The following is a 22,768-nucleotide window of genomic DNA, read 5'->3' as shown; positions in this document are numbered from 1 at the left end:
CTCTTTTCTGTGTATGCATGTTTGATAATTTTTATTTTTTTTGGCCCACTTATTTGAATACGCATTGAGGCTTAATAAAACAAGAACCGCTTCCTAGAATTCTACCATAATCAGTTTTATTTTTTTAAAAAATAGAATTTAAATCCAAAACCTCTAATTAACCAGAATCAACTAATGCAACATGTATTTAATCAAAATTAGTGTTAGGTAGAGAAAATTTTAACTTCCAATAAACAAAGTTCAATTAAACTATTTACCTTTTTTGTTTTTTCATACAACGTCCAGTACCGTGTTAAACGTATCAAATTTACATACGTACCACATATAGCTCATTCGTGGGAAGTTTTCTTATCAAATATATTTTCATACTTAGAATTCGAAATCAAGACCTCCGATTTAGAGAAGAGCAACCTCATCTGTTCCACCACATTTTCTGGTGATGTCTATTAGTCTATGTATTTTTTTTTTATTTTTCAAACAACGTCTAATACCATATTAAACCTAACAAATCTACATGCACGCTGCATATAGCTCATTCGTCGGAAGCTTTCTCCACCGAAGATATTTTCATACTTATAACTCGAAATCAAGACCTCTGATTTAGAGAAGAGAAACCCCATTTGCTTCACCACGTCCTCTGGTTGTGTCTACTAGACTATTTACCTTTTTTCATTTTTCATACAACGTCCGATACCGCATTAAACCCAACAAATCTACATATGTGCCGCATATAGCTCATTTCAACACCTTTGATTTAGAGAAAAGTAACCCCATCCGTTGCACCGCATCCTCTAGTGGTATCTCTTAGACTATTTACTTTTTGGTTTTCCATACAACGTTCAATATTGCATCAAACCTAACTAATCTACATACGTGCCACATATAGCTCATTCGTAGGAAGCTTTATCTAGTCTCAATCAAAGGTATTTTCATACTTGGAACTCGAAATCAAGACCTTTGATTTAGAGAAAAGCAATCCATCCGCTTCACTACATCCTTTGATTGTCTCTATTAGATTATTCACTTTTTTTTTTCCATACAACGCTCGATACTGCATTAAAGCCAACAAATCTACATACATGCCACGCCGCATATAGCTCATTCGTGGAAAACTTTCTCTGCCAAAGATATTTTCATACTCAGAACTCAAGACCTTTGATTTAGAGAAAAGCAACCCCATCTGCTTTACCATGTCATCTGGTGGTGTCTATTTTACTATTTACTTTTTTCGATTTTTCATACAACGTCCGATACTGCATTAAACCCAATAAATCTACATACGCGCCGCATGGAGCTCATTCGTCGGAAGCTCATACTTAAAATCGAAATTAAAACCTCTGATTTAGAGAGAAGCAACTCCATCCTCTTCACTACATCCTTGATTGTGTCTATTAGACTATTTTGCCAAAATGGTAATCCTCTAACTCCTACTAATCTCAACTAATAGCACCCAAAAATGCCAAAAAGGGGGCTAAAAATGCAACAATGAGAACTTTGCAAACCAAAAGTGCAACTCATCCAAAAAAGAAAGGACTCAAATGAAAAAGAAACTACACATTTTTCATTTTCCCGGGCAAACTCGACCCTATAAATAGAAACCAAAGAGCAATTCGCCGATTGTTTGCCGATTATTTACCGATTTGTGCTGAATTTTGTTGTTGTTGAAGTAATTAAGACGGATATGGATGAACCGTTGGATTTTGAATTTGAAGAACCCTCGTACGTTAGCCCTACTGTTCTTGCTAAGCAAAAAAAGTAAGTTTTTTTTTTTTTTTTAAATTTTAATAGCATTTATTTTGTTTGTATTGTTTTATTTTTTTTCTGTTGAATTGATTGCAAAAATAGATTTTAGGTATCTAGGGTTTGAGTTGTGAGTTGAAGTTAGGATTTAAGCTTATGGGTTCGGGGATTTTAGTCGTAAATTAATGTTTTTTTTTAATTACTGTGGTGTTCGGGCTAGCTTCGGTGTACCTTGACTAATTTCATGTGATATATAGCTTTTGTACACTAAAAATAGAATAGATGAAAAGAAATTAACTTGTGTTTTGTGGAATTGAACCTAGACCTCATGGTGCTCAACCAGTTCATTGACCATTAGGCCACACCCTTGTGTCGCGAAGTCAGGATTTTGTTTTTTGATTACCCTGGTGTTCGGGCCAGCTTGTGTACACCTCGACTAATTCCATGTGATACCTGTCACCTCACACTAGCAACAGGTACCCGATAACACTATCCGCCAAGGTTAGAACATATGAAAAGAAATCACGTAATGTTTGTCTCTAGTAGGAATTGAACCCGAGACCTCATGGTACTCTATCCACTTCATTGACCATTAGGCCGCACCTCGACCAATACCACGGGATAACTGCCACCTCACACCAGTAATAGGTGCCAAGCAACACTGTCCACCAAGGCTAGAACAGATGAGAAGAAATCACCTACTATTTGTCTTTGTTGGGAATTAAACCTGAGACCTCATGGTACTCAACCCAACTTCATTGAACCACTAGGACACACTCTTGGGTGCCGGAGTCAGGATTTTCATTTTAGTAACGATTGTTTGTTCTGTTGATCAGATTGTAACATTAGATGTTAGGTTCTAGGGTTTTGAGTTGTGGGTGGTTTATTTAATTATCTTGGAGAGCGGAGTCGGAGTCGGAGTCAGGATTATCCTATATAGTAAGTTTTTTTCTTGCTAGTTAAGTATCCATTAACTATGTATCAATCCTTTGAATAGAAATTGTCATTTTCTATCTGTTTGTGTATGCATTCATTCGCAATATACTCCTTGATTTTGACTTGACACGGATTTACACGAAGTTAAGGTAGTAAAGAAGACTTTTAAATCTTGTGGTCTTAAACTAAGATATACAAAATGTACTAAAATGTCCTTTAATCATGTGTTCTTAATCATGTCACGTGAAAAGTTGAAATTGAAGAATTACCAAAAAAGAAAAGATACGTTCTTTTTAAATGGACTAAAAAGGTAGATAAGACGATCAAATTGAAATGGATGGTGTAGTAGATTGTTGGCTAGTTAAGCAGAAAGTAAACATTAAAAATTTTCAATTGTGCTGCAACTTGGTACTAAAAATTAGGGAGTAGGCTAGAAATTTCACGCCAGGCTAGTTTTTCTCTTTTTCTGGTGGCATACAGGTTAAAATAATCAGGCTAAAAGATAGTATTGGACTAGTAGTAGATCATATCCTTGGCATGTCTCGTTAAATTATTTCCCGTTTAGTGTCTTGTACTCTTTTTGGGGCACAACTAATTCGGAATCTTGGATATACATCACACAAGGTTCATTAAAGGGGAAAATGCTCCATAGAGTCTTATCAAGATTTTTTTTTTCATTTCGGGATTTTAACCCATGACCCTCTAATTAATGGTGGAAAGATCTTATCTATCCTACCACAATCTTGGCGGTCCTTCATATGCATTTTAAGATGAATTAGTGTTAGTCGAAGAACTATTTACTTCCAATAAGCGAAGCTCAATTAATCGAGAGTTCTAGGCACAATTGAACAAGAATTTGATGAGCAAATTAACCCAATCGATATGTATCTTATTCGAATGAATAAATATTGGGTTAATCTCACAAATGGTCATCGAAGTTATTATTGACAAAGTCATTAAGCTGATTTTTAAAATCATACAATCACTCAACTTTCATTAATTTTCAAAAAAGGTCGTTGTGATAATTTTTCGACGAAGATTGTCTAGACAGTACCTATTCTGTAACATTTTTTTGGTACCTTCTTTGTACTCGGTCAATAAACCTTTACCTTGTTAAAAAAGATTATTTCAAACTCCCACCAAAATAGATTATTCATAACTCATTCCGACTCAACATTTTAAACTTTCTACGAATGGACTGATAAAAATCTTTTATCCTACTAATATGTTTGAGGTTCATGCACGGTGATAGATGCTTAAAGTAATTGTTTTGACGATGCTAACATATATGGATAAAAATTCATAGACTAAGAGGGTCAGAATGTCAAAGCAATGCAACTACGATTGTCTATTATACTATTTAACCAAAATGGCAATCCCCGAATTCCTATGTCCCAAATAGTAGTACCAAGAAAAGGAAAAAAAGGTTATAAAGGCAAAAAGTGCAATCAATCCAAAAAGGAACACAAAGACCTCTAGATCACAAGTATAGGAGAATTACTATATTATTCATTGATTTTTGTTTGGTAGATTTCTGTTTAGTTTGTTATTGTTGAAGAAACTAAGATGATGACGGAAATGGATGAACCTTTAGATTTTGAATTTGAAGAACCCTCGGTCGTTAGCCCTACTGTTACTAACCAGAAAAAGTGAGTTCTTTTTTCCTTTTAACATCAATTTGTTTGTTTGTTTTTACTGCTGATTAGATTGCAAGATCAGATGCTAGGTATCTAGTGTTTTAAGTTGTGGGTGGTTTACCGTTTACTCAAATACCTTAGAGCAAATGTGGATCTATGTACTACGGTGGGGGTGCCATGGTACCCAGACGAGTCAATTGAAACTTTGTATACGTATTTATGTATGAGAAAATGTATAAATATAGTTCTTGTCACCCAGAATAATGTTAGAGCTTGTAGTGCCAATGGTCGAGAGTCTGTATTTTTTACTCGTGGATGCGAGTTCGAATCCAGCCATGTGCATTTTCTAATTTAATTTTCGCCTGCTGCATTATGGACTACATATTTAATGGAAAAGCACACTAATTTGGCTAATAGCACTTGGGTAAATAGCTTCTTGCGTATGTTAGAGGTCAAAGGTTTGAACTCAGCTGGAGAATCTTTTTGACGAAAAATTTTGTACACATTCAGCTGTCAGGATCAGAACCCTCAACCTCTAATAAGACTCAAATAAACCAGTGAGCCAAGTCTCTTCTATGTTCACATATCAAATGATAAATTATAGTTAATGCTTTCTAGATATTGATATAAATTGCGCTGAATGTTGTGTTTTCTGTTCTTTAAAGTAGTATGGCACACGGAACTTTCAAATCGTGCATCTGCTTCTGCTGTAAAGACCAAAGTTAGAGTAGGGATTTGAAGCTTATGGGTTCATGATTTTTGGTTATTTTGAGTTACTGGATTCTAAATTAATAATTTGTTACATATTACGACAACAACAACAAATCCTCTACTCCTTACCTTGCAAAAATAGAGGTTTTTCCGATAGACTCTCGGCTCAAGTAAAACATATCAAACTCAAATATGGAAAGAATTTACAGTAATAAAGAAATCATGTAAAAGATAAAGGAGACGAACAATAACAAAGCGATAAACAAGACTTAACTGAAGCAAAGTAAACAACAGGTAATAAAATTGAAGAATAAAATAGTTGTAGGGAAAGCTAGACAATGGTCAAATAGCTACTAACCCCCTACAATAGTCCTGGCCCTCCATATCCTCCTATTTAGGTTCATGTGCTCGGTAAGCTACAAATGTGCCATATCCAATCTAATTTGTTACATTTTAAATGAAATTTGTAAGACAAATACCGGGTTTGAACCAAAACTAGTTGTTTTGCTGAACGGCTTCGTACACTCTAGCTCCACCGCCCTATGAGAGTCTTTCGAACATTTTAATATAAATTTAAGTTATAAGCCAAGCTGCTTGGATGCGGGTGTGGGTGTCCGATACAGGTACAGATCTAGAGGTCAGATCTTTCGTGAACTAAATTTAATATTTGGGGATACAGATTCAGGTATGGATACAGGTGCGAGGATTCGGCTAAAAATAATTCTATTATCTAAAATAGAGTTATAAAACCTAAATTATGAGATATCATATGGAAAACTTGAGGAAAAATTATTGATTACGAGGAGAATTCTGAAGGGAGATAAAAGGAAACGGAGTGACCTAAAAATTTCTATATACAAGTATTTGATTTTCTTCAAAGTACCCAAAATAGTTCACTCCTTTTCGTTGAATCTGGCTAGAATTTCGCTGTTGATGTTGGACAAAGGATCCAAAATCGGTTGACCAGATCGCGTACGGATCCCATACCCGCACCCATGTTGTGTCGACTTGGGTGCGGCTCCAAAAGTGAAGAGTCCAAGCAAATTAGGTTATAAGCACTAGGTAAAATTTGTGAGGTAGCTGTGTAGTTTAATTGGTTGTTGCATGTTTTACTATTTTTAAGGTGGTTAATCCACGTTGACGGTAGTTACTTGCATACACTTCTTGTTACATTGGTGGTGTTAAAGTTCTCAGTTTATGACAATTGAACTGTTTTATCATGTATGTAAGCATTTATTTTAGAATTCTCACTTGAACCAAGTCTTAAGCTTCTAATTTTATTTGAAATACCCTCTAGGCTGTTTGTTTTATATCAGTTTAGTGAGAGGAAAAGGTGTATGAATTAATCTTATGACCTTCAGAGAGCTTAAGCATAGAATATAGAAGCACTAAATTGAGTTAGTGCTGTTATGATGGTACTTGGTAGACATGTGAGGTTAGCCATTCTCATCCATGATAGCAACTACCATCGTAATTGGTGCTTAAGCCCGAGACAAACTTTTACAACAATTAGTTACCACACTGTCTTAACGCTGGAAGAATTGATTTAGTCGAATCGTTACTAATTACTTACCTATAATCTAGAAAATAAAATACAATTAGGATGATTCTTATGATATTCGGTGAAGGAAGTCTGCCACATAGCCTGCTCATGACAAGCCAAGAGTTAGTTGTGTCTCATAATTTACCCTTTCAGTTATAGTTAATCAACACAAAGTCTAGATTCAAACAAAAGAAGGAAAATGTAGGTTTATAAATTACAAGTGAGATTTTAGGCTATTTCCTTACCAAAGTTCACGGTAAATCACACCTTTCTCCAACACCCAAGGGTGTGGCTTAGCGGTCAATGAAATGAGTTAAGAACGGTGAGGTTTCAGGTTCAAATCCCAATAGTGAAAAGAGTGAAAAGACCACTGGGTGATTTTTTCCCATCTATCCTAGCCTTGATGGTCAAAATTACCTGATACGTGATGTTGTTGCTGGTGAGAGGTGGAAGGTATCCCGTGAAATTAGTCTAGGTGCGTGAAAGCTGCCCAGACACGACGCTTCAAAAAACAAAAAAATTACAACTTTCTCCAAACAAAGGAATATTCAAAATGATTTTCAAATGAATATCAGGCTTCTTCATTTGCCAGCTCTTGAAGTTTGATCAATTCTTTTTTTTTTCAGGATCAGTTCTTCATTGAAAACCTGAAAACTGATGTTTTATGTCCAAGGTTAAATAGACCAACCTTCCAAACAGGGCCCCTGTAGAAGTTGGTTCTTTCTTCCAATGAAGGTGCAGATTTGGGTTTGATTAAGGAATACACATGATGTGTACAAAAAACTTGGTGCCCTGTAGAATATAGTTTTCTGGCTGACTTTTTTTTTTTTGTGTCAAAATGATAACTTCTTTTCTTTGAATCAACTATCAAGACTGATCTGTTCTTCGAATTGAATACTTTATTAAGAAAAGCGAGGGGCTTTTGCAGATATGATGGGAGCCCTCTAACAGGTTGAAATTAGTCAGGATATCTAAATTAAGTCATATGCCATTTAATAACCCTCAATTAAAATTCTTCCACCTTAACTTTGAATATTATTTAAAATCCCATGTGTCAGTCCCAGGAAGTGTGAATTTACTATAAACATATGAGGTATAAAAAGTAAGCTAAAGGCATTGAGAAGGATATGCGGAAAGCTTTCCCTCTTATTTGCTTTCTGCTGAGAGAAGAGAAAAAGGGAGAGAAAAGAAAATGAAGAAAGAAATGGATAATTGAAAAATTAAAAGATGCTTCTGGACTTTGGATGGAATCAATATGTACTTGTGGAAATTTACTTAGGATATCATTGAGATTTTTTTTTCCCTGTATTTACAAGATTAAAACCACTCTGGATAAAGAAAAGAGTGATGTCAGTTTAGGTAGAGGGCTAAAGGTTGTGAAGTTTACTTTTATATATTTTCACTCAAGTTGGTATATGGAGCTAGGTGCAATTAGAATACAAGTTTTTGGTTTTACGTACTGTTTACTTTATTACTCTCCAAAGTTTCATCTTTTGTCTCTTAAGTTCAAGGCAAGGTAGGTTGCTCAATTGCTCTTATATATAGAAATCAAGGTGCTTTTTCTTCACTTGCTTGACATTTTGCCATTCCTAAACAGTTCGGTAAGCCACGTAGCTCCAACTTCTTCAAAACATTTCCATACCGCCATAGGGATATCATGCAGATCACATACTTTGATGACCTCATATTTTTCATGGCGTCATTTACTTCAGCTGATCAATTGTTTGAGTGTAGCTAGAACTTTTGAAGACGGAAGTAGAACTTTGCAGAAGATCAAAACAGATTGTATCTTGCTTTCGTGTTTTTGGGGTACAAAAAGCTCCCCTGTAGAGGCAGAAGATATCCTAGATGTTTTAAAATCATGCTAGGTTGAGGAGCTTTTTCTTTTACTAATACTTATTTTGCAATGAGGTTTTTAGCACTATCTATGTGTTGGTTTATAATACAAATGTTACCTTCTCAAAAAAATAAAATAAAAATCCTTGGCCTGTTTTATTATTTGGACACAAGCTGTTAGGACTGAATCCATAGAGACGGTGGTGAGAGTTGCTGTTGTCTTCCATCTAGAGCCACTTTTCTGATTTTAATCCTAATGGTGTCTGCGTTCACTAATAACAAATGTTGGCCGGTTCTTGTTTCCAGACTTCCTAATAGTTGAGGATATTGTACTGGATTCAGCATATAACCATTATTCCCCCTCCCCCCCCTCTCATTTCCCCCCTGAAATAATGAATATACAGAATATGCATATTTTTACCTGATTGAGAATTTAGCATTGGATACATGCTAGTCTCTTGTTCATTTCTTCCATTGTTATTTATTCAGCTGATTGAATGGTCGCAACACTGAATTACTGTCTTATGTTTTCTTATCTCTACTAATATTTTCTAGGAAGAAGGTGATCGGCTTAGATGATCTTCTCAGTGACTTTTACCAAATGAAGAACGACATACCTAAGAAGGAATCTAAACGTGCAAAGTTCCAGAAGTCTGACGAATCAGATGATGATATGGATACCCGAGAAGCAGAGGTTTATAACTATGTTAACAAATGCCAACAACAGGTATGAATCTTTGTTTCTTTTTCCAGTTGGGCGTGGTTCTCAATTTGATCGTAATGTTTCGCAACATTGAATTTTGTTTCTTTTATAGATGAATGAAATAAGCAGTGATGATCAGATGCCACTATGGGGTTTTCAAGTTTTTGGGAACCAGGTTTATCTAGAACTGAGATGAGCCTAGCATTCTCTTGACACTGATGGTATCTTGGGTTTGAATGAATTATAATGTATACCTTTTACCTGCAGAAAGCTATGCCCGCGCTTACATTTCCCGAGCTTAGGAGTTGTGTCCTTTTGCAGTCCTTTATGGAGCACACAGTTAATTCATTGTTGGAACTCAAAACAGAAGGAGGTGTTGTCTCCTCCTCTCCTTTTTTTTTGTTTTTTCAATTTTTACTGATATGTTTCACAATTATGCGTTGTTTATGACTTCTCTATCTTCAAATTTAGCTCGATGTTGAACTTATCTGAGCTGTAAGTACTAGTGCTGGCAAAATGGATAAAATCCCCTAATATCTGTCCAGCCCGCCCATCTAGAAATAGGCTAGATAAGCGATTTCTTAAAACTGGATTGATTATGGATCAAACTATGTGACTTCTGGCTAAAACAGATAAACCTCGTCGAAATGGGTAAATCAGAATTCCCAGCATGACTGGCGTACCATCCATATGTTCTGCTCTGCTGCTACTGATTTAATCTGGAATGTGCAAAGCGGAACTTCATTTTTGGTTTCGGTTGGAGGGGTGTGGATGGGCTTCTTCTCCTTTGAATAAACATATAATTTTCTTTTGCACAGATTGTAAAAGTAAAACAGATTCATATCTGGTTTAAGAAAATTTGCTCATTTCTGCAATCAATTTGCATAGAATAATATATTTTACAACCAAATTTTGGTAGCCTTGTCAAGTTTGTTGCCTCAGTGTGTTTGATCTCGTTTCAATTTAAACAACGCAATACCAAATTAGAGTATTGAATAATTCTTAGTTTTATTAAAATCCTTCTAATTCTAGCATCTATTGTTTAAGCATCCAAAACATAGTAGTACCAAAAGTTAGAAACTATTGCTTCCCAAGAGAGAAGAAGACGGCAACATCGAAGCGAGTGAGAAAAAACGTATGCTATCAGATCCAAAAAGTGACAATACTCTTTAATTTATAAGCTACTACTGAAATGTATAGATAGATAGATTCTCTTTTCGCGTACCTTGCCTAATTACATGGGGTACCTGCTCCCTCCCACCAACACACTACAAGGTAATTATGCCCATTAAGACTTGGACAGATGGGAAGAAGTCACCTAGTGTTTTTTTTTTTTTTTCGGCTTCTGTTAGGATTTGAACTTGAGACTTGTGGTTCTCAACGCATTTCATTGACTAACTAGGCCACACCCTTGGGTGCTGCCAAAAAATATATTCCCTCTGTTCCATTTTATGTGTCACCATTTGACTGAGCACGGAGTTTAAGAAATAAGGAAAGACTTGGTAATGTTTACCAAATTGTCCTTTATTAAAAAATGTGCTCCTATCTTTTTTATAAATTAAGTGGGATCAATAAGGGTAAAAGTGTAATTTTTTCTTTAAATAGTGTTACCAAATAAGGAAAGATAACATTCTTTTTGGGACGGACCAAAAAGAAAATGATGACACATAAAATGGGACGGAGGGAGTAATATTTTGTCAAACTATTCCATTGATGTTGATGAAATAAATATGTTATTGAATTCTAATCTTGGAAGATGTATAAGTAGAACATATGGTTCCATATTATCCATCACTCAGTCTGTCTTTTTGTCTGTATTAAATATGAGGAGTCGGATGTTTTATTCGTTTTCTCTAACTTTTTTCAACCCGCTCATATCCAATCTGATCCTCCTATATGCCAGCACTAGGTATGACACAAGAACAAATTTTTAGAAGATTCAAATGAGTTATTTAATCAAGTTTATTGGGGATTAACTGTGGGGTTCTATATCCATGATGCTATTGTAGGAGAAGAATTTCTAGAGGGATTGCTTGTGAACGGTTGGCTTTTGAAATTGGTCACAAATCATGGTCGAGTTGAAAAGTGCATAGGAGCATGGACATTTAATCTCAGTGAGTAGTAATTCTTTCTAATTATTGACACTGATGGATTCCATAGTTACAATTGTCTCATGCCCTTTCAGTGTTATATTCACCAAAAGAAGAGTTGAGGGCAGCAGCTTGTGAATTTTGGTGTTCTATTCTTTTACCTAAAAATCAGGTTTTCATCTCTGCTCTGCGAATGAATAAAATCTTATCTGTTTATTAATGCAAGTTTCATAAGTTATTTTCTCTCCTCATGCTTTGTAAGGTTGATGTTGTAATGTTTGAGATGGAATGGTTGCCAAACTATTCAGAACTGAGGCAAGCACTTGAAGTATATGGCTTTCTGTTGGATTTCCCTTCCAAATCTTCATCCAGCATGGAAATTGTGGATGGAGGTACACAAATTTTCCATAGCAATAATTGTTCAATGCCATTCAAGCTTCTAGTCAATGTTTATCTTATTTGCTTCCATCCATATTTGCATGTAGTAACCACAAATTCTTGGCTTGCAAGGAAGTTCTACCAAAAACTATAGGCAGAAGAGCAGTGGGGAAAGGGAATATTAGTGGCAGTCTTTCTTTGTCTATAGGGTACTAAATATGGTATGGCACAAATTCAATGTGCATGTGTATTTTTCAAAGGTTTTAGTTATTCACTTCACATTTTGGTTGCTAAATTAATGTGTTATAAATTTCCATTATTTATTGGATTGAATTGGAAATGCGATAAAATGGGAGCTAGGGCTTATAAAATCGGCAAGGGTATGTACAAGGTACAAAGGTAATTTATTAATGTAGCAATAGGAGCCTTTGTGTTAGTCTTTTAACGTTGGCAAACTTGGGTGTAGACCTTGAAGGAGGAAGGTCTGTTTCTTAGAGTCTTGGGATTTCATTACTAGCAGAGTGTTTTCAGTATTTACAAGTCCATATTTCATACTCATCAGTTACAAATTCTCACAACTTTATATGCTGTGTCTTAGCTTCTGATTCTGCTGGACCGCCTCAAAATATCAGATCCTGGATAAAGTATGTTTCTGTTTATTGCCAAGCAAGGTATGTGATGTAACTGTCTACTTTTGAAGCTTTATTTGTGTTTATGGGATTGTAAACATTCAGTTAACTGTGTTTAATAAAATTAGAAAAAAGTTAATACTTGATATAGAGCCATGTTTAATATGAAATACTTTTAGATTCTGTTTATCGTGAATCATGGCTTTATATTAATTCTTAATCTTTTCATTTTTTTGTAGGACTAAACATTCAGTTTTCTCAACCTCAGAAGTAGAAGATCTGATTACCTCAGTGATCTGTCTCTTCTTAGATCGGCAACTTATTGGCCTATCTTCAGTGTTGACGGATTGCTTGCACTCACTTATTAGCTTCTTTAGTGATGATGCATTCCATTCGAGCTGTCAGAAAATAGCAAAATCCCTCACCTGCAGGTTCGATATAATAGATATCATTGATTTCTATTTTCTACTATGCGTTCTAAATTAATTTAGTTCCTCCAATAAATTGTTTCTGCACATGAATGGATCTTGTTCCTCCCCCACTTAGTAGAAAGATAGTTGTGGAAAGAGGAGATAAATAGTGGAAGAATCAGACAAGTTGCATATGAGTACAAACTTGGAAGTTGGAACATACACCTTTCAGGTTAAAAGATGAATTTTGAATCTCATTTCTATCATTGCTTTAGAGGGTGACAACATTTACATGAAATATTTGTCTGATGACTGATTTGCAAAGCATGTTAAAAGAAGAAGTTGTTCTATTCAGATGCTTTTGCATCTGAAGTATTTGTAGGTGTTACTTATTCATCTCTGTTTTTTCTTAGAGCTTTATTTTTAGATATCTGCTTTGATGGATCCGTAGATTTAGAAGTTTCATATTCTTTAAATACAACTTGCGTTAAAGTTATATGATTTGTACAAGTCATTTTGTCAGAGTTCCTACTGATGTCAACTGCTTGCGAGCTGTGGAGAGCGTAGCTGGACTGGGTGCTCGTTCCAAGCATCTGAGGAGTGTGCTGGCCTTTCAGTTTCTTGTAGCCTGTTTTGATGACAAGGTAGCTTTGATGTGCTTTTACTAGCACTTCTACCATTTAAGTATCCTTCCTGTGCCCCTTATCATGTTCGTCATTGTCATATATTTGTTTTCGCTCCTGTGAAGCTAACAATTTTTGGTATACTAACGTTCCCTAAATACTTGTCCAGCTACATGATGATGAACAGATCTTGAGATCTCTAATCTCGATCAATCTGAAGGATAAGAATTGTGATCTTCTCAAAATGTATATTCACCTTGTTCTGGCCGAGAACTGGCTGTTTTGCAACCCGTTGTTAAAAGATAAACCAGTACTCGGTGAGATGTGGAATTTGTGCCTTAGAAACTGTTCCTGTCAAATCCCTAGCACAGATTTGCGGTCTTATGCTTCTAAGGTAACATAAGATACTCCGTCTTCAACTTTTATCATCATAGTTACTTTTCGGAATCCTGCTGATGTTTGTTGTTTTTGTTAGGTTCGTAGTAAAGCATCATATCTTCTTCAAGGCAGCAACACAAGATGAGTCTGTCCTTTGCGCATAAAATACAGTGGATCAGGCGGGGTGACAAAGTAGCTCACTCTGAGCATAAGCGATCGGTATGTTTGATGTATAATCTACACACTTGGGATTCTTTATCGATTTGCGATGAAACCAGAAGATTCAGTCTAGCATCAAAAGAAAGTTGATGTAGCTCATGATGCAGTTCTTGTTGAAGGCCCAATCGATCTGCTGGGTTCTGTTGTCATTCTGGCCCCTCATTAGATGGAACATTGTTATATGCAGTTTTTGCACTGTATAGTTAAATTGCACTGATTTTGCCTATTAAAACTGTTTCTTCCAACTGATGCATATGCTATATTTCCAAAATCAAGTGATTTATGCAAGTTTAGCCTTTTTTAGGCACCTATTTAGATCGTCTCTGTTGACAAAAGTTTTTCTTGTAAGGGGTCGTTTGGTATGTGGAATAAGGATAGTAATTTCGAGATAAACTTTATCTCAGGAGAGATAAATTATTCCAGTGGGATATTCAACAACACGACGACTATATTTCCATAGAGTTGGGTCTGGAAAGTGTAAAATGTACGCTGTTCGTACCACTACCTCAGAGGTGAGGTAGAGAGACTGTTTCCAAAAGATTTCGGCTAAGACAAATAATTTTAGAGAAGGATCTAATGTAAGAACAAAAAACAATAGAAACAAACTACATATAATAACAAAAGTAAGCCTACCACAAAGTTGCATAACAAAAGTAAGCCTAGCACAAAGTTGCACTACACTCGATATATTTGAAACGACAAAACATAACCAGTAACTCCAAGCCAAGACCAAGACACTACACGCAAGCACAACAACTAACTACAATAACAAGAGAAAACACCTACCTATTGGTGGAGACGCATTCGTATCTACTTCCTATCTACCTTTAATGCACGTTCTCCATATCTTGCTATCTAAGACCATGTTGTTAGTAAGCTGTATCTGCTACTTTCCAACATGGATATTGGGATATCCATGCATTTCTCTCCTCTCGTATACAAACCAACCCCCAAGAGCATAACTCTTACCCTTCTGAGTTGGATATAATGTTTGATCATTATTTCTCAACCTTACAGAAATCTAACAATTATAATAACTCGCAAAATTTTAGATTGCGATCCACCTTTCTCATAAAATTTTCAGATTGCTAAAAAGAGGATCAAAGAAACTAAATATAGCAGTACCAAAATAGGACAACTTGATCAAGCCAAACCATGACTAAAAAGTAGTAGGAGTAGTAAACTTTGGAGCAGGAATTATCCACAACATGCAAAAGTAGTTGCTATCTTGATAGTGTATAAGGTCCTTCATAAATCCTGATGTCTCGAACCTTATACGAGTACCTGTATAGCATACAGAATTGGCGTTACATCCCGGAAATTTGGAAGCAGTAAAGGACATGGAACTGTGTTCAGATAAGAACAAGGCTTCATTACTCAAGTCGTCCAACTCTACAAACATGGATTCTAGGGTCATAGGGTTTACTACTAACTTGGAAATTTCGACACTTGATGGCTCATCACTTGATAGCATATGATTCGGATTAGATATGTGAATCATTAGAAGCTCGTTAGTTGTGGCCTTTATGAGATGAAATTTTGTGGTAAAGTTAGAAAACCTTACAGGCGCTGGTCCACTTATCTCCTTCGAATCCAGAGTAATTTTGTCTATAGATAAAACAATACCATCAGAAGTCACAACGCAGTAGCTGTCATCATAGTATATCACATCACAAACATGCCATGACATACCATGAGTCATGAAAATCCATTCATTACTACCGGGTCGTAGAATAGCCAGCCAAAGAGGAACAAACCCACACCGAACTATTGCGACGACCTCAACATCAGACAGATTGGTTGAGGGATTCTTCGATAGAACAGCCTTTTCGACATCATAAGAAAGACTAGGAAGATTGATTGTCTCACCGGAGAAAGGGTTGAAAAGAGAGATAATATAATCATACCGTTGAAAAATCAACCAACCATGAGAAGAACCACAACATCTCTCATCGTCCTTAGGAAATGGGCGTTCCAAGATTATTTTACGTTTGGTCACACTGTATAAACTTGTGTTAATGATATAGCCATATTTATCTGTACCAAGGATCACTAGCACAGGCATTTCTTGAACTGATGCGTTGTTTTAGGACGTCATGATTTTTGGATACGAAGGAAAACCATGGCTTGCACACTGCGCTAAAGCGTAAGCAATCAGAGATGGAAACTATTTTTTCCAAAATCAAGTAGAGTAACAAATCCGGAAGCTTTGTCCAGTCCGTTGATGCTAATTGAGTATCCATTTGTGCATCTACAAACACACAAAATAAGCAAAGAGGTCAGCATAATAAATTCACTCAAGAAAGAAATAAATCTTGAATTTTGCAGCAAATAACAGAAAATCAGCATAAGGGTCAGAACAAATCTCCTCAACAATGAAGAAATCTTGAATCTTTTACAGCGCAAATTCACTCAAACAAGAAGAAAAAGTAGCAAAAAAAAAAAATTGAACAGAGAAAATATAGAATTTATCACTGTAACTGATCACAAAGTGATTACCATCTCAATCAATTATGAAACTCCATTGAAGAACACATAGAAACTTCTAGAGAGAAGATTTTCAATATCGGAAAATATCTACGATGAGTTTATTAATATGTAACTGACATATCACTACTTATACACCACACTAACTGAATTGTCCAGCTGGCTGCCACACCACATACTCTAACTAATTAACTATCATGATCTTAGCTATTTACACTAGTGCCATCAATTACCCTGCATCTATACTGTCTCTATTCTCAACACTCCCCCTCAAGCTAGGCGGTGTAAACACATTTAACACATCTAGCTTGCTAACGAGGAATTCATGTTGAGCTCTTGCCACGCCTTTTGTCAGGATGTCTGCTAATTGGTGTTTGGAGTCCACATGTTCTGTCTTCACAAGTCCTTCTTGAATTTTTTGCCTAATGAAGTGACAATCAATTTCTATATGCTTTGTTCTTTCATGGAAAACTGAATTTGCAAAGCAGCTTTACTATCACTGTGTACAATCACTAGAAAATCAACTGGAAATCCCAATTCCTTCAGCAATGTTGTAATCCATACTACCTCAGATACAGAGCTTGCCATGCTTCTGTACTCAGCTTTTGCTGAGCTCCTTGACACCATATTTTGTTTTTTGGATTTCCATGGGATCAAAAAATCTCCATGTTTCACGAGAAAACCTGAAACTGATCCCCTGGTATTAGGACAAGAAGCCCAGTCTACATCACAATAGACATTAAGAGCATTCGACTGTCTGCTACTAATTAAAATTCCAAGTCCCGGTTCTCTTTTAACATATCTCATGACCCTCACTGAGCTTTTAGGATGCTGTAAAAACTGACTTAACAGCTGAACTGCATAGGCAATATCAGGCCTGGTTAGTGTAAGTATAGCATTTTGCGAATAAGTCTTTGATATTTCCCTGTATCTTCGAAGATGTCATCATCTGCCTTTCCTGTTATTTCATTAAGCTCTAGAGTTGTAAGTTTCATGTTAGGTTCCAACGGTGTCCTAGCTGCTTTTGCACTCCCTAATCTAATATCTGAAAGTATCTCTAAAGCATATTTCCTTTGATTGATTAGAATACCTCTTGATGATCTACTAAACTCCATTCCAAGGAAAAATTTCAACTCACCTAGATCTTTGATTTTGAATGCTTTGTGCAGTGAGTTCTTGGTAGCTTCTATCAACTTAGATTATTTCCTGTGACTAACATATCATCAACATACACCAAAATGATCACCACATCATTGCCTGACTTGTTGATAAAAAGAGAATGATCTAAAGCACTTTGTACAAAACCAAAATTCAACAAAGCTTCAGATAATTTTAGGTTCCACTGTCTACTGGCTTGCTTGAGTCCATAAAGAGATTTTTGTAGCCTACACACAAGATCAGACTCCCCTTGGCTAGAAAAACCCTGAGGCAACTCCATATAAACTTCATCATAAAGGTCACCCCGAAGAAAAACATTATGGACATCAAGTTGGTGAATATGCCAAGCATATTAGGTAGCTAAATATAACACAGTCCTCACTGTGACAATCTTAACCACGGGAGAAAATGTTTCATGATAATCAAGACCCTCTTGTTGGCTATAGCCTTTAGCAACTAACCTAGCCTTATACCTTTCAACATCACCATTTGCCTTAAGCTTGACTTTGTACACCCATTTGCATCCAATAGGTGACTTACCCTTTGGTAAGGGAACTAATCTCCAAGTACCATTGTCTTGGAGAGCCTTAATTTCAGCTTGCATAGCCTCAAGCCATCTACTATCAGAGACAGCTTCCTGATAAGATTGTGGCTTCTGAACAGATGATAAAGAGCTCAAATAAGCTTGATAAGATGCAGAGAGATTACCATAGAAGATAGAATCAGCAAGAGGATAAGTCACTGCATTAGCTGATCCTTTAGTAACAAAGTCCGTTAACCATAAAGGAACCTTAGTATGCCTTTGAGACCTTATAGGAGGCAAAGGTGTTGTATGACTAACGTCAGAAGAAGGCAATGGAAACTAAGTATCAGCATTGTCAACATGTGAGGAAATTAGAGAAGTAGCAGCACTATCAGTGGATTGATCATCTAGTATCAAATCATGAATAGCTGGTGGAGAAAAAATGGAAGCCACTGGAGTAGAAAGATCAGCCTTAAAGGGAAACACATGTTCTACAAAATGGACATCTCTGTTGACAAAAAACTTCTGATTCAAAAGATCAAATAAGATGTAACCCTTGGTTATAGCAGAATACCCCATAAACACAGCCTTGACAGTTCTTGGAGCAAATTTATCAACCCTAGGCAAGACACTCCCATAACACAAACAACCAAGAGTTCTCAAATGAGTAAGATGTGGTTTCTTGCCCAAAAATACTTCATAAGGGGATTTTCCTCCTAAAATAGTAGTTGGCAACCTGTTGATGATATAGGAGGCTGCTAAAATGCAATGACCCCAAAAAGAAAGTAGAATATGCGCTTGAAACCTGAGGGCTCTGGCTACTTCAAGTAGATGTCTGTGTTTCCTCTCAGCTACACCATTTTGCTGGGGAGTATAAACACATGTTCTATGATGTATAATGCCTAAATCTTTGAAGAAAGTTTGAAGGTGTGAACCAACAAATTCACCTCCATTATAAGTCCTGACTACTTGCACAACAGCCTTGAACTGAGTGTGAACCATTTTAAAAAATTGTCTCAGCATGATTAACACATCAGACTTGAATTTAAGCAAGAAAACCCAAGTGATTCTAGAGAAATCATCAATAATAGTCAAAAAAAATTTGTTACCATCAAATGTTTCTATATAATATGACCCCCATACATCCAAATGTAGAAGCTGAAAAGGAGAACTGGATTTACTAGTGCTACAAGGAAAAGGATGTCTGGTGTGTTTAGCTAAAGGGCAAATGTCACAACCAACTAGAATAGATTTACATTCATCTAGACTATAACCAAGCATTCCCTGCAATGATGCACCAGAAGCATGAGCTAGCCTTCTGTGCCAAAGCATGATGTCTTCATTCATCTTGTCTTCCTTAGCAGTCAATACCTTGTCGGATTCGCTCGCCATCTTCTCTACTTTATTAGTGATAAAACTGGATGTAGCAGGTGTGTAAGGACTCAGTAGATACAGGCCATCTTGTTCCCTACCAATCCCCTTCAGCCTCCCACTGAAGAGGTCCTGGAACAGGCAAAAACCAGGGTTAACAAGAGACAACAATAAGCTCTCTAGTTATCTTGAAAACGGATAGAAGATTGTACTTAAATTCGGGCACAAATAACACATTCTGTATGTCCTGTGTACCCATTACTATACAGTTTCCAGTATGTGTTACTGCAGCTATTTCTCCAGTTGGCAAATGAACACTTTTATTATACCCTGTGCTGACTGATTTAATGTTATGTAACAAATTCAAATTGGATGTCATATGATTCGTTGCACCAGTATCCACTATCCAATTGGCTTCTTCTATACTAGACATAAGAGACTGAACAATACCTGCCATGTTAACCATATCCAGCTGTGGCATCTGTTTATCAAGCAGCATCATGATTTTGTCATGTTGATCCTGAGTCAGTTGTGGAGCCCTGGGCATGTAACTTCTTGAGCTACTTGGACCTGCATCATTTGATTCAGTCTTACCTCCAACTCTGTTGTATTTGTTCTGGTGAGTAGTGGAAGTATCAGAATGAAAATTGTATGCTTCATTTCTGTTTGCATTTGGTTTGAAGGTTGGTTTGCGTGAATGAGCATTCTCCCTTGAGAATAAAAGTGACCTTTCTTCTTGTGGACATAATCTTCAGGATAACCATGTAGCTTGTAGCAGTCATCCTCAACATGACTTTTCATTTTGCAAAAGTCACATATTGCATTCCAGTTAGGATTCCCATTCTTCTTTGGTTTGAAGTAGGCAGGTCCACGCTTAGCTAATAAGGCTGCAACTTCAGCGCCTTCTCCTGTTATGGACAAACTCCCCATAGCTTTTTGGTCTCGTTCAACAAGCATAGCATAAGCTCTATTGAGAATGGGAGTTGGAGTTGTCATCAGAATTTGACTTCGAGGATAGTCATAATTCTCATTTAATCCCATCAAAAATTGCATCAATTGCTGGTTTTGAATATGCGCACAGAATTCCTTAGCCTTTGCACAATCACATGGAGGCGGCACCATTGATTCATATTCTACCCAAAGATTTCGAAGTTTCGAAAAATAAACAGCTATACTGTCAGTACCTTGCACTAGTGTTGCAATTGACTTGTGTAACTGATAGATCCTTGACGCATTGACCTTATCAAAAGGTTCCTTCAAATCGTCCCAAACTGAATTTTGCATCCACTGCATACACTATCTCAGTGTGAAGTTCCTTCGTAACTGAACTCATAATCCAACCTTGGACTATTGCATTGCATTTATCCCATTGATGGGCTAATTCAGTTGCAAAATCCTCTTTCTTCCATGTACCATCAACTAGCCCTAATTTGTTTTTACGTAGGAGTTGAATTCGCATGGCTCTACTCCAAATCGAATAATTTTCGGACCCAGTTAACTGCATAGGAATGATAGAAGCTCCGGTAGTATATGAAGGATGAAGAAATAATGCATGATTGTGATCAAATTTCACTCCCGCCATTGTTGAGCTTTGAGTTTTCTTCAAATTCTCTGAACAAAAAACTGTATTTGTAGTAATGAGCGATCGCACAACTCACAATAGTGGTCGTAGCTTTGATACCATATAGAATTTATCACTGTAAACTGATCACAAAGTGATTACCATCTCAATCAATTATGAGACTCCTTTGAAGAACACATCGAAGCTTCTAGAGAGAAGATTTTCAATATATTAAGAGAGGAAAATATGTACGATGAGTTTTTTAATCTGTAACTAACATATCACTACTTATACAGCACACTAACTAAATTGTCCAGCTGGCTGCCATATCACATACTCTAACTAATTAACTATCACGGTCTTAGCTATTTACATTAGTGCCATCAATTGCCCTGCATCTATACTGTCTCTATTCTCGAAAGAAAAGAAGAATAAATCACCATTGACCCCTTTGAATAGAATTCTGTCTTTGAAATTGTAGACAATGAGAGTAAGAGGATTGTGCCCTAAATCCTAATTTTAGATGTGAGACTTGAGAGGAAAGAGTCGGATTTTATTGTCCAAGGTCCTAATTTTTAATTTTCAATACCCTAACCCGACCCGACCTAACTCACACCACTTTTTTTTTAGTTTGACCTGCACCGCACCACAACCGTGTTTATCACAACCCATCTCACCCCGCACACACTTAACCCATACCGCACCGCTCCATTTCCATTCTTGATTTTAAAAATGGAAACTATTTTTTTTGCAAAATCAAGTAGAGTACCAAATCGTATTAGTTGACCCTATGAATTTGACACATTCATTAAAAAAATATTAATTAGGTACTTATTTATCAAATTAATCTTATTAATTATGTTTTGAAAGTATAAATATGAATTATATACTTTATGTCATTTATTAATAGGAGTAATCTTAGAAGAACATAATAAAATTCTCTTGATATTATAAATGAGATAACTAAATTGAAACAAATATTTTTAGAAGGCTAACTAAAGTATTATAGTTTATTTTGAATATCCACAACCTCAGAATATATACACAGAGAAAATGAAAAATTAAAATGACTTGCGCTTGTGTGGGAAATGAAAATTCGCATACGCATGTAATGACGTTAACAATTTTTCATATTTATTAATTATCTTAATTAATGTTTTGTGTTTCTCAAATTTGACTTTTCAGATTTCTATATTGTGTACTCCCTTGGTTTCGTTTTAATTATCCCTCTTGATGCAAAAAAAATTGTCTTTCAATTTAGTTATTTTATTTATAAAATCATGAGTATTTTGCATATACTCTTAATGAAAGTTACAAAATATATTTTGGTGATTTAAATATCAAAACATTATTAATAATATTGATTTACTAGACATACTATTAATTAAAGTTTTATTAAAGGTATGTCAATTGAATTTATTGATAGAGGATAGGGGGTTAGTTGATAGAAGTTCGAGTCCGTGATGATAGGAACTAGGGATAAGAGATTGGTTTGTATCTGCGTCTGGAGTTTCTTGTTCATGGTGTTTTGGTGATATATATAATTTTATAGTACTATTTTATGGATGTCTTGTTTCTTTTATTATCTAGCTTGCAGTGTCTTATAGTTTTGTAGTGTACTTTTTATATATTTTGTTTGTTATACTGTTGTTTGTCATGAACCGATGATTTATAAAAAACAACTCTCTAACTGAGGTAATAGTATGAATTGAGTACACTTTATCCTCCCCTTTATCCTCCCCAAACCTCTGAGAATACACTTGTTGTATAGATTCAAAATTGCTGAATTGACAACTTTACAACACTGGATCTGTAGATAGTGAAACTTTACCCTT

At 35.9% G+C, this 22,768-nt stretch overlaps 2 protein-coding genes across 8 annotated transcripts; one reads left to right on the top strand and one right to left on the bottom strand.

The window, feature by feature from the left end:
• Positions 1-1,428: 1,428 nt before the first annotated feature.
• Positions 1,429-14,145, top strand: LOC107847482. Of its 3 annotated transcripts, none has more exons than XM_047399922.1 (12): positions 1,429-1,759; positions 8,959-9,130; positions 9,219-9,281; positions 9,374-9,479; positions 11,116-11,220; positions 11,292-11,368; positions 11,459-11,588; positions 12,173-12,245; positions 12,443-12,634; positions 13,137-13,257; positions 13,406-13,630; positions 13,712-14,145. In XM_047399922.1, the coding sequence occupies exons 1-12, from the start codon at positions 1,686-1,688 to the stop codon at positions 13,757-13,759; spliced, it is 1,386 nt and encodes a 461-aa protein (XP_047255878.1). In that variant the 5' UTR covers positions 1,429-1,685; the 3' UTR covers positions 13,760-14,145. The 3 variants fall into 3 exon arrangements, with proteins under 3 accessions (XP_047255878.1, XP_016547247.1, XP_047255877.1); XM_016691761.2 differs by having other exon boundaries at positions 1,436-1,755; XM_047399921.1 differs by lacking the exon at positions 1,429-1,759 and adding an exon at positions 4,240-4,325.
• A 734-nt stretch (positions 14,146-14,879) lies between these two features.
• On the bottom strand, positions 14,880-21,516 carry LOC107848624 (retrovirus-related Pol polyprotein from transposon TNT 1-94). Of its 5 annotated transcripts, XM_016693404.2 has the most exons (3): positions 16,333-17,492; positions 15,393-16,084; positions 14,880-15,117 (listed from the first exon to the last, which is right to left on the bottom strand). In XM_016693404.2, exons 2-3 carry the CDS (start codon positions 15,896-15,898, stop codon positions 15,057-15,059), a joined length of 567 nt encoding a protein of 188 aa, XP_016548890.1. In that variant the 5' UTR covers positions 15,899-16,084; positions 16,333-17,492; the 3' UTR covers positions 14,880-15,056. The 5 variants fall into 5 exon arrangements, 4 of the variants coding, with proteins under 4 accessions (XP_016548890.1, XP_016548887.2, XP_016548885.2 ...); XR_007047569.1 differs by lacking the exon at positions 16,333-17,492 and adding an exon at positions 19,823-21,503 and having other exon boundaries at positions 14,880-16,084; XM_016693401.2 differs by lacking the exon at positions 16,333-17,492 and adding an exon at positions 19,823-21,489 and having other exon boundaries at positions 14,880-16,084.
• Positions 21,517-22,768: the final 1,252 nt, after the last annotated feature.

Source organism: Capsicum annuum, chromosome 11, assembly GCF_002878395.1.
Source record: "Capsicum annuum cultivar UCD-10X-F1 chromosome 11, UCD10Xv1.1, whole genome shotgun sequence".
NCBI classification, from domain to species: Eukaryota; Viridiplantae; Streptophyta; class Magnoliopsida; order Solanales; family Solanaceae; genus Capsicum; species Capsicum annuum.
Note: the sequence above shows the minus strand (reverse complement) of the source record. Positions and strands in the feature narration are given on the sequence as shown.

Bases quoted from the DNA above. Each gene is read 5' to 3' on its own strand.
- LOC107848624 (XM_016693402.2), bottom strand. From the start codon at position 19,393: ATGGCGAGCGAATCCGACAAGGTATTGACTGCTAAGGAAGACAAGATG.
- LOC107847482 (XM_047399921.1), top strand. From the start codon at position 4,243: ATGATGACGGAAATGGATGAACCTTTAGATTTTGAATTTGAAGAACCC. The intron at 9,131-9,218 runs GTATGAATCTTT...TTTCTTTTATAG, and splicing joins TTAACAAATGCCAACAACAG to ATGAATGAAATAAGCAGTGA. The intron at 12,246-12,442 runs GTATGTGATGTA...ATTTTTTTGTAG, and splicing joins TCTGTTTATTGCCAAGCAAG to GACTAAACATTCAGTTTTCT.